Source organism: Seriola lalandi, unplaced genomic scaffold (genome assembly GCF_002814215.2).
Source record: "Seriola lalandi dorsalis isolate HSWRI2012SDOR001 ecotype SW California unplaced genomic scaffold, Sedor1 jcf7180002054927, whole genome shotgun sequence".
NCBI lineage: Eukaryota > Metazoa > Chordata > Actinopteri > Carangiformes > Carangidae > Seriola > Seriola lalandi.
Window position 1 is genome coordinate 1447551 of NW_019525479.1, and position 15244 is coordinate 1462794.

At 37.3% G+C, this 15244-nt stretch overlaps 1 protein-coding gene and 1 pseudogene across 2 annotated transcripts; both read left to right on the plus strand.

Moving 5' to 3' along the window:
- Window positions 1-598: 598 nt before the first annotated feature.
- LOC147817632 (polymeric immunoglobulin receptor-like) lies at window positions 599-8666 on the plus strand (annotated as a pseudogene). The gene is made up of 7 exons (XR_015436201.1): window positions 599-877; window positions 2058-2778; window positions 3866-4189; window positions 6424-6745; window positions 7937-8032; window positions 8111-8151; window positions 8289-8666. The product of XR_015436201.1 is annotated as a polymeric immunoglobulin receptor-like (transcript).
- A 1233-nt stretch (window positions 8667-9899) lies between these two features.
- LOC147817633 (uncharacterized) lies at window positions 9900-13454 on the plus strand. The gene is made up of 6 exons (XM_087170075.1): window positions 9900-10069; window positions 10841-11185; window positions 12290-12364; window positions 12741-12845; window positions 12930-12970; window positions 13088-13454. Exons 1-6 carry the CDS (start codon window positions 10030-10032, stop codon window positions 13166-13168), a joined length of 687 nt encoding a protein of 228 aa, XP_087026201.1. The 5' UTR covers window positions 9900-10029; the 3' UTR covers window positions 13169-13454.
- Window positions 13455-15244: the final 1790 nt, after the last annotated feature.

Genomic DNA, 15244 nt, shown 5'->3' on the forward strand with positions numbered 1-15244 from the left:
GGCTTCATCATCATTTCATACATCACTTCATCTGCAGTCTCCAATTTGGAAAAAGTGCACTGTGTTTATGCGTGCGTTGCAACACACCAATACCTTGAAAATGTACATTCTCTGGACCAGAGTTGGACCAAACTCTGCTGACTGCCTCTGTTTTCTCCTTCTACTAACCACGCATTTCTCTGCATAGGCACTACACCCTCTCCTGGACATTTACAAGAAATGCAATAACAACCCTTCCATTTAATTTACCCATTTCCTGTTAGAGAGCTCCAGCTATTTAGTATTGCACTTCCATAAAGTGTGGGATGACGAATTATCACAATTGAAGAAGTAGAGGTTTGGTTCAAGCTCTGAAGTCCACACCACTAATTTGTAGCAAAGAGGTTTGTGAAATGCTCCTTTTAATCTCCTCATAAAACTTGAGGTCTTGCTTAAAGACTCTTTGTTTCAGAGAAAGAAACTTGACAAGAAACTTTTACCAGTTCCAAAATCCTAAACTAAAATCTTTTTAGTTTGGTCAGTTAATTTTTTTTTTTTTTTGCACCAACCCCTCTCTCTCCCTCTCTCCCCCCTTTCCCCCACTCTCCTCTTTAGTGTCACACTTGGCTTACCCCCTGGTTGTGGGCATATGTGCGGCGCTGGTTGCTGTTGTTGTCGCGCTCTTGGCTGTTTTTATTCTGCTGCTTCACAAATGGAAGATAAATAAGGGAAGTGATGGTGAGTACAAATACACACACAGAAACAAAAAGGTCGTCATTCTCATTAGAAATATTGATCTGACTAAAATAAACAACAAACCTAACTCAAGCTTTTCTTTATTGTTTTTTATTCCACAGATTTGAACGCCAGGGAAAAGTCAGACAACACAAACACAGAGGTGACTTTGTTAAACTCTTTGTGCTTTTACGCTCACCCTCAGCTTCTGCAATGGCTTACTACACTGTAAAAAAAAAACTACACTTTGCTCACCAAGAACTAGCATTAAGCCTCTTTACTACTCTTCAACTACTCACCTTTTATGTCAAATTAAAACTTTTGTTTGAATAAACTGTAATGACCTGTTAAATTCAAATTTTAGAGCCTACAAGCACCTCAGACTGTTTAAAATAGTTCAGTAATAGTTGAGTAGACTTTACTCTTGGTCCAGGAGTGGATGCTCGTAAGATTCACTATTAACTTGTTCTATTAGTATTTTGGATTCTTCACAAGAAATGGCAAAACAAATGTAAAGCAGGTGACTAGGCCTGGGCGATAAAACCAGACATCTTCAATAGCAAGAAAATTGTTCAATAGATAGTTTTACGATTGCATGAACAAACCTCAAGCGTGCTCCTTCCCTGGCTCATAAACAGCCTATCATACCCCAGGATAATGGAGCGTTATACGAGTGACATGCAAACAGCCAATTATTTAACAGGTGTGTTCAGTTGAATCAAAACCAGAAGCGTGATAGAAGATGATGAGCACATAGTTAACAAAGAGCACAGGTATGGCGATGTTTCTAACCCATATCAGAGGACTGTTGTGTGTAAACTGTGCAGGAGAACTGTCCTGAACAAGAGCGACAATACAACCGATTTATTTCATCACCGTTGCTGCTTCCACCGTTTGGATTACACAACAAGTCACCAGTCACAACCAACATAAGATATAAGACAACACAGTAAAATATTTTTAAAAAACTATACTAAAGTGTAAGACACACGCTCTGAACTCTGACGGATCGGCTTTGTTGGGATGGTGGATGCATTAAGCTATGTGGGTTGTGTTCGAGTTAGTTCCAACTAATTACATCTAATTGTTTGACTTTTTGAAAAAGTGACAACCCGACCAGCTACCTGAGGGATCCTGATCAAACGTTGTTGTTTCTGTTCTGTGCTCACGTATAGAAACAAATAAATCAGATTTATGAAGCTGTCATATATTGAGATTAGTACTTGCTTCGAAAATCCCTCTTTAATTATGCACTGATAAAAGGATCTTTGTGTGTGTGTGTGTGTGTGTGTGTGTGTGTGTGTGTGTGTGTGTGTGTGTGTGTGCGCATTTGTTTTCATCAGTTTGTCACCTATGAAAACTGGGATCGAGCCACCTGGGGCGACTCCACATACCAGAGCCTTGATCCAGCCAGCAGAGACCAGGACCAGCTCTACTTTACCTTCACATAGGATGTGCCGTTGTTGAATGGACACTTTTTTAACATAAAATCTTTCAGCGCAAATGTGTGCGATTCCTTTTTTGAACATCATTGGTCCTTTATCTGATGCACCTTCTGCTGACGGACTGTGTGGGACAAAGTAAAGGAAGGGATCATTCACTAATCTAAGTCTAATCAGGTGTCAGTTATGAGTCAGACAGCAGTTCGACCTGATGGTGGAGGCTCGAGGCAGAATCTCCAGATTCAGATTTATTCAACTTGAGAAAAGGTCTGAATGACCAACGGTTGCTGTAGTGAACTTTTACAATAAACTGTTTACAGGAAGTAAGAGTTTTAATGCAGCAAAATGACTGAGTACCTGAGCATTTACCTAAAGCTCAGTTCTGAGAATCAAGAGAGGGAGTGGGTGAGAGAGCAGGAAAACATGTTGAAATAAAAACTTAACCACAACCTCACTGAGCAATTTAGTGGAAGCTGAAGTGAGGAACTAAGTTTGTTTATTCATCAGAGACACAGTGGAAAGTAAAGTGGTAACATTTCTCCTGCAGTTGATTAATTTCTCTTCATCAGGATTAAATTCAGAATGAATATCCACCATGCTCTGCTCTTCTGCTGCTTATCAGGTGAGGCATGATGACCTGTATGCTCTTTAAAGCTGAGGTACACGCTCCCGTACATACTTTTTACATATTTTACACATTTGTCCTTAATTTGTGTAAATATTAGAACTGTTTAATGCTTACAGACAATTTCTATATTGTTTTGTTTGCATTTATTAGCATCCCACTGTTTAATTTTAGCCTCAGTTGTAATATCTTCATAATCTGTGGAGTATTTTCTAATTGATTTAATGGTTCAGTTGTTGATAGTGATGAATGCTCTTTGAAATTTCCCAGGGCCAGAGGTTTTGTATCAGATTGCTTGTTTTGTACAACTAATAGTATTCAATTTACTAATGATACAACTATCAGTTATTTTCATTATTGATTAATCTCCTGATTATTTTTTCAATTGAGTAATCCTTTGGTCTATAGAATGGCACAAAAAGTGAAAATGCCCATTCCTTGAGGTGATGGATTCATACAGCTAAATACATTACATTTTAAAAGCTGGGGAACTAGGGAATTAATTTGTAATTTTTAGCTGAAAATTGACTGAAACAATTAATCAATTATTAAATAGTTGCTGATTAATTTTAAGTTAGTCAACTAATTGATTAATTGACTTATCTACAATAACATAAAACCGAAAAAGCAGCAAATTCTCACATTTGAGTTTAATTTTGGCATTTTGCTTGTGCCTTGGCTTATAGCTATTAAATAAGGTCCAGCAGTGACAGAAAATGCTCTACTTATTGACCTTTCATTAATAATCTAACATGTATGTTTGAATGTAGCATGTATGTATGAATTGATCCAAAGCTTTTACAGTTTACTTTTCTATTGCCTATATGACTTTGTATTTGTCTTATTCTTTACCTTATGAAATACTTTGTAATCTCTGTTTTTGAAAATTGCTGTAGTAGTAGTAAGTAGTATATTGCATCATACTGCTTCATAGGTTTATAAACCTAAAAGCATTATTTTTTGATAAAGTTGATACAGTCATTGCAACTACAATAAACTACATTTTAAAAACGTTATAAAAGTTCGGCTTTCAGTTTGCATATAAAGGAAACTGCTACTGACCACTACTTTTTCTCTTCAACAGCACTGTCTGATAGAAACACTGGTCTTATCAATGCACAGACAATTTTTACAAAAACTGAAGGAGAAGATTTCAAACACAACTTCACTGTTATGAAGGCTGAAAAAAGCAGGAAGTACCTCTGTAGGAATGAGTGCAAAGAAGGAGACGTGCTCATCGAAACACACGGCAGAAGAGCTCAGAGCGGCAGATACATCATTAGATATGACGGTGTTTTGAATGTAGCCATCACAGAGCTGACCCAGTCCGACGCGGGACGGTACAGGTTTGGTATAAGCAACTCTTCCACACTGGGTGTATTCCAGGACTTTAAGATCAAAGTTAGAGGTGAGTAGAAATACCTGCATTTACACCGATCCACACTCGGTGAACGCCTCACTGGCACACTCTAAATGAAAATGAACATTACAAGCTTCACAAAGGTTTTAATGCAGCTTTGTTGTATTAAAGTGCATCATTTACAGCTATGACCCGTGTATCTATTATCTGCCCATGAGGCATCAGGATTCTTCTAACACTTCGGTCAGATCATAAAACTGCTAAAACTCTGACACCACAGTAGGCAGGGTTTTAAACTCTCTCTCTTAAGCTGTCTTTTTTTTCCATTCCTTACTCAATAACTTCTGTAATTTTTTGCCAGTGCAACATCATGAATGCTTTCAAAGAGAATCTGTGGCCATTTGTACAATACATCACAATTCACCTCTCTCTTTGACAAGCTGCCTTTTTGCTTTACCTTCAAGCAGGGCCATCCAGAACAGCTATGAACATTTGTCTTGGTTGTAGTTAAACACGTCATGTGACCTTCTGTAGCTCATTTCAAGCATTGTCCAGCCTATAGTCGTTTCATAACCACGTCGAAACAACATAAATCATTAGAATTCAGTTTGATCTAAGTCACAAAATGCTAATAAGTCAATTTCTGCTAAAAGGTTTGGTTAAAAAAAAAAAAAGACTCAATGTCAAAGAAAGAAATTACTCTCTCAGCATGTGCTAATTGTTACTACAACACAAATTTCAAGTGGTCATAAAACAAAGTACTGGATAAAATTAAATTGTGACCTGAAGATGGTTCCCGATGAAAAGTGGCAACAAGTTGGTGCTTAAGGAAAGGTCATTAGAATTCCCCACTCTGAGCATCTTGTACACCTGTGCCAAATTTCAAGGCAATCTATCCAAAGGTTGTCGAGACATGTCCCTAAAAGCCAAATATGTCAATGTGCTGGTGGTGTCAGGAGATCACCACCAAGTTTCATGGCAACACATCCAATAGTTGCTGAGTTATTTCAACTTAGAGAAGTAATAACTCTTACTTTTGCCCTGTCCACATCAGGGTACTTCATTACACAATGGAGATAGAAATACTTGTTTCTGATTGGCTGTTAGTTTATGTACAATTTTAGCATAAAATTGCCACACAAAGCTGAAGGTAACCATGGTAACCAGTTTGTTTAGTCATGTTTTGCTCCTAAAAAGAGGAAACTGAAGATTTTCACTGTTATTTTTGCTCAAGGCAAAGTTATAAAACTAAAATAAAAAGAAAGACCCAATTCCTCTTTCCTTTAGATCAGTGGACAGATATAGTGACCGAAGCAAAGAAAGTGAATCTCCGTAGTCAGTGGCGTCAACAGGCCTTGAAACTTCTTCTTATAAATAGAAATCATTGCATTCAGAGTTAATACCAAAATATTGTTTAATGGATCTAAAATATCACTATGTATAGAATCTGTATATGATAGGATCTTTTAAGTTATTGTAATGGCATATCCAACAGTCCAAACAGGGTTATTGTCTTGGATGTTGTTATAATTGTGGTTTAATCCTATCTTTATAACTTTGGCCATCTGTCTGTTCTGTCAGTTACGCTGCATTAGTAGTCACCAAGTTAAATTTGCTGAGAGCTAGAAACAAGCAAATGTCACTACAACAAAAACAGCATTTACACTTAAGTCATGTTGTGCGTCTTGGGCCGATCAGATTGAGACAGCGATGTCCTGAGTAAACAAACGGACAGTTAAGCCAAATTATCCAAACCACTTTTTACAGGCTGGTCAAATTGAAAGTACGCTCACCAAAAGCTTCAATAACTATGTTTCATTGCACAAGAGCACGAGGGCTGCAACTAATATTCAAAATCGATGAATCTATTTTTTCAAATAATCAATTACTTGTTCTTTAAATGTCTTGTCTTGTTTGACCCGCGGACGAAACAACCCAAAATATTCAGTTTACTATAAAGTTAAGACAAGAAAAAGCTGCAGAATGTCACATTTTTGAGAAGCTGAAAACACATTTAGTATTTTTGCCTGAAAAATTATTCACACAATCATTTGATTATCATAATAGCTGCCAATTAATTTTCTATTAATGAACTAATTGCTGCAGCTGTAGCGCACACAATTACGGTGAGTACAGGAGGTTGTCGAAGTTGAAGAGGAAGTCTCTTGATTGATCAAACTTTGCTAGCTCATCTCTGTTTCTTTGTCAGGTGTGATGTTTGATCCCTCATTAACCTGCAGAACAAACTGATCATCCCTGTCCACCGTTGATCTTTTCAACAGAGCTGTGCGAAGGAAGCGTCGTCATTGGAGAACCTAGAGATTATAGCAGCACCGAAGGAGGAAATGTCACAATTAGATGCTCCTTGGGTGCAGCTGAACGAAACAGGAAGTTCCTCTGTAGGGAGGACTGTAAAAAGGTTCTCATTGGAACCATTGATGTAGTAGCAAAGAGTGGCAAATACAGCATTGTGTATGGGAGCAATAGATTCTTCAATGTGACCATCGCACAGCTGACCAAGTCCGACTGGACGGTACCGGTGTGGTGTAGGAAGACAATCGTCAGAAAACAGGTGCCTGGAGTTTGAGATCATTGTTACAGGTGGTAAGTTTCTACTCAAAGTTTTGGGGTTCTGAAAAAACTTTTAAATAATCTACTGTATTTATTGTATGTATTACCTATTATTGATAAAACCTACCCTTTTGAAATCTTACAGCTTTGTTATACATTGTTCACTCATATTTTAGAGGGGTCACCACACCTAAACAGGGGGACCCCAGGAAGAGTAGCCATTGTTACAACACAGCGGCTAATGGGGATCTGACTAAATAAATAAATACATAATACGGCATATTAACAAAACAAATTTCAACTCTTTAGTGTAACAAAAGATGAAACTTGATATTTAAGAATCAGCTTGTTCACGTCACGTTGATAGCACAAGTGGTAATTTTAATTATGATTTAGGGACCAATAGCCAGTCAAGCATAACACTGATGTTAATTATCTATCACACTCAAACCATGAATATTCTTTTACCACATATTTTATCACCGCTCTGTGACGTTCATCACCCCTGTCCTGAGAGAAAGCAGTATTTGCTCTTCACTGATGGGCTGTGTATCTATAGAAGCTCAAGTTAAAACAACACAATGAAAATAATATGCACAATGCACTTGATGTTACCTGAATGTAAACCCACTGGTGCACCACTTCAGGTCATCATCCTCACAGGTCGCAGAAGGCAACTTAACCCCGAGCAATCGTCCTGCTTAAGTTATCTAAAATAACTGTAGAAATTTAAACAAAGGAGTTGTCTATAATCAATAACATTGATTAATACAAAGTCATCATTCCCCCCTTTGCCATAAGTGTCGGAGAGAGAGGTCAAACAAACAGAACAGAGAAAGTGTATGAAAGATTCAATAAGGGACTCGTTAGACACATATCTTAACGAACCCAGGTATTTTTTAACCAGCTCAACCCTAAACCTGCTTAATTAAACCAAACTACCACAAAAGTAATATTTGAATAAATATACTGTAACACTAGAATCAACAAACACTTTGTGCATCTCGTACATCTCAGCAGTCACTTCACCCTAGCAACTATCCATACTCGAGTTACTGGAGCAATCACCCTAAACACCATAACTGCCTCCCAGAGCTCCACAGTAACCATAGCAACAGTCTCTTCCTACTTCCAACAGAATGCACCAGCAACAAATTAGCGAGCATCTATAATATGTTTTTAATTAATTCATTAATTGTTCCCGCTCTCGCACGTCTCATCCAGGTCACACGTTGCCTCTGGTTGTTTGTCTGATGGTGATTGTGCTTTTAGCCGTTTCTCTCCTGCTCCTGTACAAATGGAAGAGAAGAAGCTCCACCGGTGAGTTAACTTCCTGTTATGTCACCTGTATCATCAATAATTACAAACTGAGAACAAAGAAAACTTTCTGCTCCACAGATTTGAAATGCTGGAGAACCTTGACTCACAGCAACATGGAGGTAACTCTTTTCTCTTTTTTTTTTTTTTTACTTTACAACATGCTTTTATACAACAAATCAAAATGTCCATATAAGAGATACATATCTGGACTGTTGCCACTGTATGTCAGGTGTGTGATCATTCCTTGTCGCTTCAGTTTGTCCCCTATGACGACTCTGCCCGAGCCTCCACACTGGAAGACCCCGTATACGAGAACCTCAGTTCACCCATGTATGAAACCCTCCACAAACAAGACGCAGATAGTGATCAGATGTACTCCACACTCAGACAACACATATGATTCTTTCTTTTTTTTTTAAAGAGATTCTTGATGTTATTAGTTTTTTTTTCTGATTTACTCTTCGTTTTCTTTCTGTCTTGTGTGTGTGTGTGTGTGTGTGTGTGTTTTTGTTGTCATTGCTGTTATGGATGTTTATAAATTGGCACATGCAAATGAAATTTATTTTTTATTTCATGCTTTGTATCCGTCTTTCTATTGTATAAAAATAAAAGGAGTTTGTTGAGTCTGAGGAGATTTTGAGAGGTTGTTTCTTGATGCTTTCTGGACACTTTGAGAGTGTTAATGAGGAACTAGACATGAAGGCATTTCTGTTAAATCTACTTCACTAAATTTGTTCTGGATTAACAGGATTTCTTTGAGAGACATGTTTTCATTTTGATGGTCTTATATTGAAGATCTGGTTTGTTTTTTCTTTTCTACAACACAATGTTTTCTAGTGTCTAGAGTTGAGGAACATGTCCCTGATTCTACTTACAGACTTTTACTTACGTAATACTTTCAATACAGGACCTGAGTATTGAGAAATTAATATTTTACAGTGTACAGTTAGTACTTTTAGATAAGTATATGGTCTGAATTCGCTCTGGTTACACTTTACCTCTCATTAAAAACAGCCGTAAACACGTAGCAGTAAGAAGGAGCTGTCTAACCTTTTGTTGGATAAAGCCATCTATTCCCAGACTGGAGGCATTCTCCGCTCCACTTCGTTTCGTCACCTCATCGCCACGAGGAAAACGTCCAATCAACATGAAAAATGGTTTATAGGTTTATCATCATTCCTTTTCTGTCCTGCTTTCTACAACATTCATCAATATCCATCATTTTTTTAATCAACTCACCTTTTTTCAGATTCTGCTGAACTTCACCGTGTGAATCATCTACAGAACAAACTTGCTTAAAGCTGTTCTAGAAAACTTGATGCTTCAAACGATTTTAAAGACATAAACAAATACACTGTAAGAGCATTGCTTGAACGAAGACAATCGGCTAGTGTTCTGAAAAGAAATTATCAGTCGTTGCCAAAAGTGGCCCAGGTTTGATAGTTTTAGTCTATAAATAAAACTTTTCCATCCTCCTCACATATTTCTGCTGTGGCACCACGATGGGGAAGCAGATAACTGTGAAAGAGGCACCTGATGTCATTTTGGTCTATTTCTAGATCATGGCGCCAGATCAAGTTTCCAGTTAACAGCCTGTAAAACTGGCCGAAGAAGACTTTTTAGATGTATTTTTTAAAAATAAATGACTTTGTTGTTACCCTGGGTGTGGTATTTGTTGTCTGGGTGTTAAACAGCAGAACCTAGAAGACCATTTTATGTAAACTATACAGGACGTCTCTTATTGTGTTCTGTTTGTTCATCTTTAAATCTAAACAGACTGAGGCTGCTGACATTCACTGGACTTTGACGTCTCTGCTTATTAATTCAAAACTATAAATTCAAAATGACAAAGTCATCACTGCACCACATCATAAACCACAGAAAGGAAGGGAGACATTAAACTGGGCAGCCTCAGTTTCCTGATTGTTCAGACAGACAGAGACCGGGCCAGAGGCAGTTCTCTCGCAGTTTATTGATTATTCTCCATCAGGATCAGAATGAATATCCATCGTGTTCTGATGTTCTGCTTCTTATCAGGTGAGAGCTGATTACCTGTTTGTCACAACTATATCTGATTATTGTCTGGTGTTTTCCAGTCATGGAAAGCAACTACAAATACGTAGCCTAAACTGAAGTACTTAAAAACAATCTTGAGGTACCGGTACTTTATACTACTGCTTTTATGCAACTTTATATTTCTACTCCACTACAAATCAGAAGGAAATATTTTTCACTCCACTGTTTGTGCTATAGTTCTGGTTGAAATTTACAATAAAAAATATGATTAATTAATAAAATATGATGACTGTTATAGATTAAACTACCCAACACTACTTACAGATTATTGCATTGGTAACAATAATAAAACAATACACATACAACACAACAATGACAGGGTCTGTTTGCATAACAAAAAGATTTAAAACATCCTGTTGACTATACTTGCCTATTTTTACTTATGTAAGACCTTCAATGCAGGACTTTTACACTGGAGTACTTCTGCCACTACTGTAATGTTTTTACCCATCACTACTTCTTTGTAATTCTCTAATGTGTTACTAATCAATTAAAAAAAAAGAAAAGTGACACAAAGACAGGTAGGCCTACTTTTGCAGCTGTTGCACTGTAGAACAACCAGTGTAACTGAGGCTGATACGGTTACCCTTGCTTTATGATGTGATACAAGGAGAACATTAATTAACTAATTCATTAAGAAATAAAAAAAAGGGACTAAAACAGATAATAGGTTACAACAACAACTCACCTATAGACAGTGTTCAGTCTAATCACACATCATCTTTTCCACAGCACTTTGTGATGGAGACACCGGGCTCATCAATACGAACACGTTGGTGCGTGCTGAAGGAGAAAGTGTCATGGCCGCATGCCCCTTCACTCTCTCTGGAAGGAAGAAGTTCCTCTGTAAGGACGAATGTAAAGCAGGAGACATTCTCATTGAAACCAAAGGCAGCGTAGCTCAGAGAGGCAGATACACCATCAAATATAAAGAAGGAGCTTTTCCAGTATCTTCTACATATCTGTATGTGAGCATCACACAGCTGAACAAGTCGGACTCAGGACGCTACAGGTGCGGTTTGGAAAGACCTTTCTTACCTGATTCATACTGGGAGTTTGAGATCAGGGTCACAGACGGTGAGTTTCTTTGTAAGCGTATTGAGAGTCATGTAATGCTGCCTGGATCACATCCTTTATCCACATAATGAGAAAACTACAGTTGTATTAGAGTTAAATATGTAAATATAAATAAATATTTGTTTACTGACAATATCCACCCACAGCAACTAAAGCATGATTCATGTTTTTAATATTCTTGAGGTATTTGGTTAAATTTGAAGAAAAGATTATGATCCTGGCTTTTGATTCATTCATTCCTTCATTTCAATTTCCATTCATGGTCCCCTGAGGGTGAATACTACTTTGGAAATAATGGTGGGCTGCATAAGCATCCGATAGGAATGTAAATCCTTGAGACAATGAGCTGTATTGTTCACATATGCACACAAAAGCAGTTGACCTGAATTTCTTGCCATTGGTAAGTTGAGCAAAAAGGTCTGTTTGGGTTGTGACTAAATTCTTAATGACATTTCCATCAGCCTCAGTTGTACTTATTGTTTCCTGCCAGTTAGCATGTTAACAGCGTAAACTAACACACACCTGCTGAACATCAGCACGACACACTCACATTGTATACAGTGCACTTACAGACCATTTCTAAATATGTCACAAAACTCCGGTGTAAGAGAGGCTCAGAGCCTGTCCTCTGATTGGCTGACTGTTTTCTGAGTGATCAAATAAAAAGTATAGCAGATTTCAGGTAAACAGTCAGAGAATCCAAATCCTGCAAGGCTTGACTGTGGGTGTGACGGGCCAGGCTGGGGGAGTTGCCAGTATTTACAGGTGGCATATATAGAAACAGTTTACTGTACATATACAGTAATTTGTGGATGTGGGTTTTATCAAGAGGCTGGAAAACTAGTCCAGCCTTGTTTGTTTCATTTCCATGTCTTTGGTGACAACAGGTCTGCAGCTTTTCACAGTTTCCTGACAGCTGCTGATGTTTTAAATATCCTGACATTGAATCAACAAACACATTTAGCTGTGTAGATTTTCATTGGTGTCAATGTTAGCAAATGCCTATTTAGGACCAAACATGACCTAAGTACAGTATGTAAATGATCATTATTTATGCATGAATGTGATTGTCATTGATTTGCATTATGGTTTTGTTGTTCACAGCGCCGGTTTTCCCTGAGAGCGTCGAGCAGCCTGAACAGCAGCAGCAGGCGGAAGCAGCTGCAGCTACAGTTAAAGGTTCAAACCTGCAGACTGCAACCTGTTATATCCTTAACTAAATACATATATTAAAATATTATATGTGAATCTTTAAAACAAGTTTACATAACATGGAACCGATTAATGATGCAAAAGTTTATTGTTGATATAGGACATATTTTTATGTGTGATGTAAATGTAACATATAAAGATGTATCATCGTTTCCTATAAATTATGTTTATATACTTCTAATCTGCAACAGAAAATACACTTTGTGAGAAACATAATGTCACCTGAGTTATGTTTTTATCAACACAATGAGTAAGCGTATCCGACAAGTCAAACAATGTGAACATACCAGTAAAATGTTCACTGACTGTTCTCTTCTCTCCTCTTCCCCATTCTCGTCCTAAGTCTCTCATCCAGGTTACATCCTGCCTTTGGTTTTATTTGTCACTGTGCTGTTTGCTGCTGTTGTGTTGCTCCTCTACACGTGGAAGACGAGGAGGGAGTCTGATGGTGAGTTACAATCTGACTCCATCTCAGTAAAACATTCAACCAAACAGAAGAAACGAACTTGATTTTTCTGCTTTGTATTCGCAGGTCGGACGACCAGGGGTCCGTCAGACCACAGAAACATGGAGGTGACCTTCTTTACCTCACTACTTGAGTCTGGATTCTTTAAATCCTTGTAACTGTTGTTTTATGTCATTCCTTGTCATCTCAGTAAAATTTCATTTTTAGATATTGTTTTGCCACAGTTTGCCACCCGTGAGAATTGTGCCCCAGTCTCCCCAGCTGTAGCCGAAGCCAGTCGAGACCGAATCTACTGCAACCTCTGACCTTTCATTATTGCACAATAACAGCAACACATGTTGAGAAGAAGTGTTCGTCTTTATCATTATCATCTTATATTTTACTTCATTGTACTTTGCAAAAATAGCCTTATCTTATCTGGTTAAAATATTTTTCAGTAAATTCCCAAAATGATGGTAAAACAGCATCATGTTTTATTTTTGGCATATTCTGTACTTATACATGGCAAAATTTCTTGAATGTATTTTTGAATAGTATTTTCTTGAGCTCTTGAGCTTTTCTTTCCTCTTCTAATGTGTTTTAAAAATATCTATATTATTTTTTTTACCTGTTCTTTGAAAAGGGTTGAATTTTAATATTTTCTGTATATTTTCTTCAGAAATAAATTTACTTCATCTTGATTAAACTTTCAACTTGTATTTCTTATATATTTTATTATACATTATTATAATATTGCAAGATTTAAATGTATGTTTTTAAATGCTCATTTAATTGTAAAATTAAATTATAAGATTATAATTAATCTCCTGTTTTATTCATACTAGTACAATCCTTTTTATTCCTTAATATTATGTTTGTGTTTTGTTACTTACAACTATCTACCTACTTTACGGTAGAAAGGCCAATAGCCAGTTGAACAACTGTCTTTTTGAAACTGTATGGCTGAGTAATGACCATAATCTGTGTTCAGGGTTTCTACAGTGACTATTAGCAGTTTATCTTTGATCAGTTTTTAACATTCTTTAGTTTTTATCTTTATGACTGATCTTTGTCTCTTTGTTCTGAAGCTTGTTTCATACTTTCACTTTCTTTTTCAGACACACACTCCCATGCAGTCATACTTCCACTTCAGAGGACTATACATTGTCTTACATAAAATAAAAGAATTTAATGATTTACATCATAGGAGCTTGCTTTTTGTCCACAAAATATAAGTCGTGTCCCCACAATGGGACTCTTTAAACAGATTTATTGTATGTCACCGCAAGATGAGTAATATAAGTGCACAGACTCACACACACAGAGAGTGGGAGGAACCTTTTGCAGTCTGGTATTTATGCCCCTGAATGGGAGTAGTTAGTTAGTACAGCAGTTACGCTGAGTACACAAGTCATAACAACTTTTACAAACCACACAATCTCATTCTGGTAAGTCTCACTAATTAATATTTTTTGAAGCTCAGTGTTCAGCCGTCAGCTCCAACCTGAGATAATCACTGAACTGCTTTTGTCAAGTCTCAGATCTAAATAGAGTTAAATGAAACATTGCTGCATCTCGTCTGTTTTTTATGTTGAAAATCTGACAGAGGATTGTGGAGGTTTTCATAATTTCAATATCACATTTATGCTATTTATATAATATAAAATGTATTAGCTGGTGATGGGTATTATTAAAAATTTAACGGTACTACTACTTTAATCGATAGCACTTATTGATCTGGTACTTTAATGGTACTGTTATCTGTACTTTTTTTTGTCATTTTGTAAGAAAAAAACAAAAATGAAGAACAGAATTAACATTGCTTATTTTCAAACAACAGAACAAAGAACGTGTCCATAACAATCAGATGGCTATTGGTTACTTTTCATCACTAATCCATGTTTGTATAATTTAATTGACTGTGTGTGGGCTCCAGGCTGCAGCAGTAAAGCGCTTATCTCTCGCTGCCATTGATAATAACAGCAGGGTCCGGGTGTGTCTCTGTGCTGCACGGTGCAAAGCTCCCCCCGCCCCGCACAGAGAGAGAGAGAGAGAGAGAGAGAGAGAGAGAGAGAGAGAGAGAGAGAGAGAGAGAGAGAGAGAGAGAAAGAGAGAGAGAGAGAGAGAGAGAGAGGGAGAGGGAGAGGGGTTTCTCCTCTGGGATGGGAACAGTGAAAATGCATCATTCATAGACGAATGTCTTAATCAGAAACGGAGTTGGTGAGATTGAATGTGGAAGAGAAATTTGTCGTAATAATAAACAGGAAATCTATTTTCTTAATTTCTCAAGTACCGAAGGCAATGCCATTAACGCTGGAGCCTATCGATACTCTGGTCTTTAGCCCCGGGGCTGTTTAATACCTTGTTTCGGTACATATCCTTAGCTATAAATGCAAACAGTG

Excerpts from the sequence above, each read along its gene's own strand:
- LOC147817633 (XM_087170075.1), top strand. The coding sequence starts at position 10,030 with ATGAATATCCATCGTGTTCTGATGTTCTGCTTCTTATCAG. Across the intron at positions 12,365-12,740 it reads AGCTGCAGCTACAGTTAAAG|TCTCTCATCCAGGTTACATC; the intron begins GTTCAAACCTGC and ends TCTCGTCCTAAG. Across the intron at positions 12,971-13,087 it reads CAGACCACAGAAACATGGAG|TTTGCCACCCGTGAGAATTG; the intron begins GTGACCTTCTTT and ends GTTTTGCCACAG.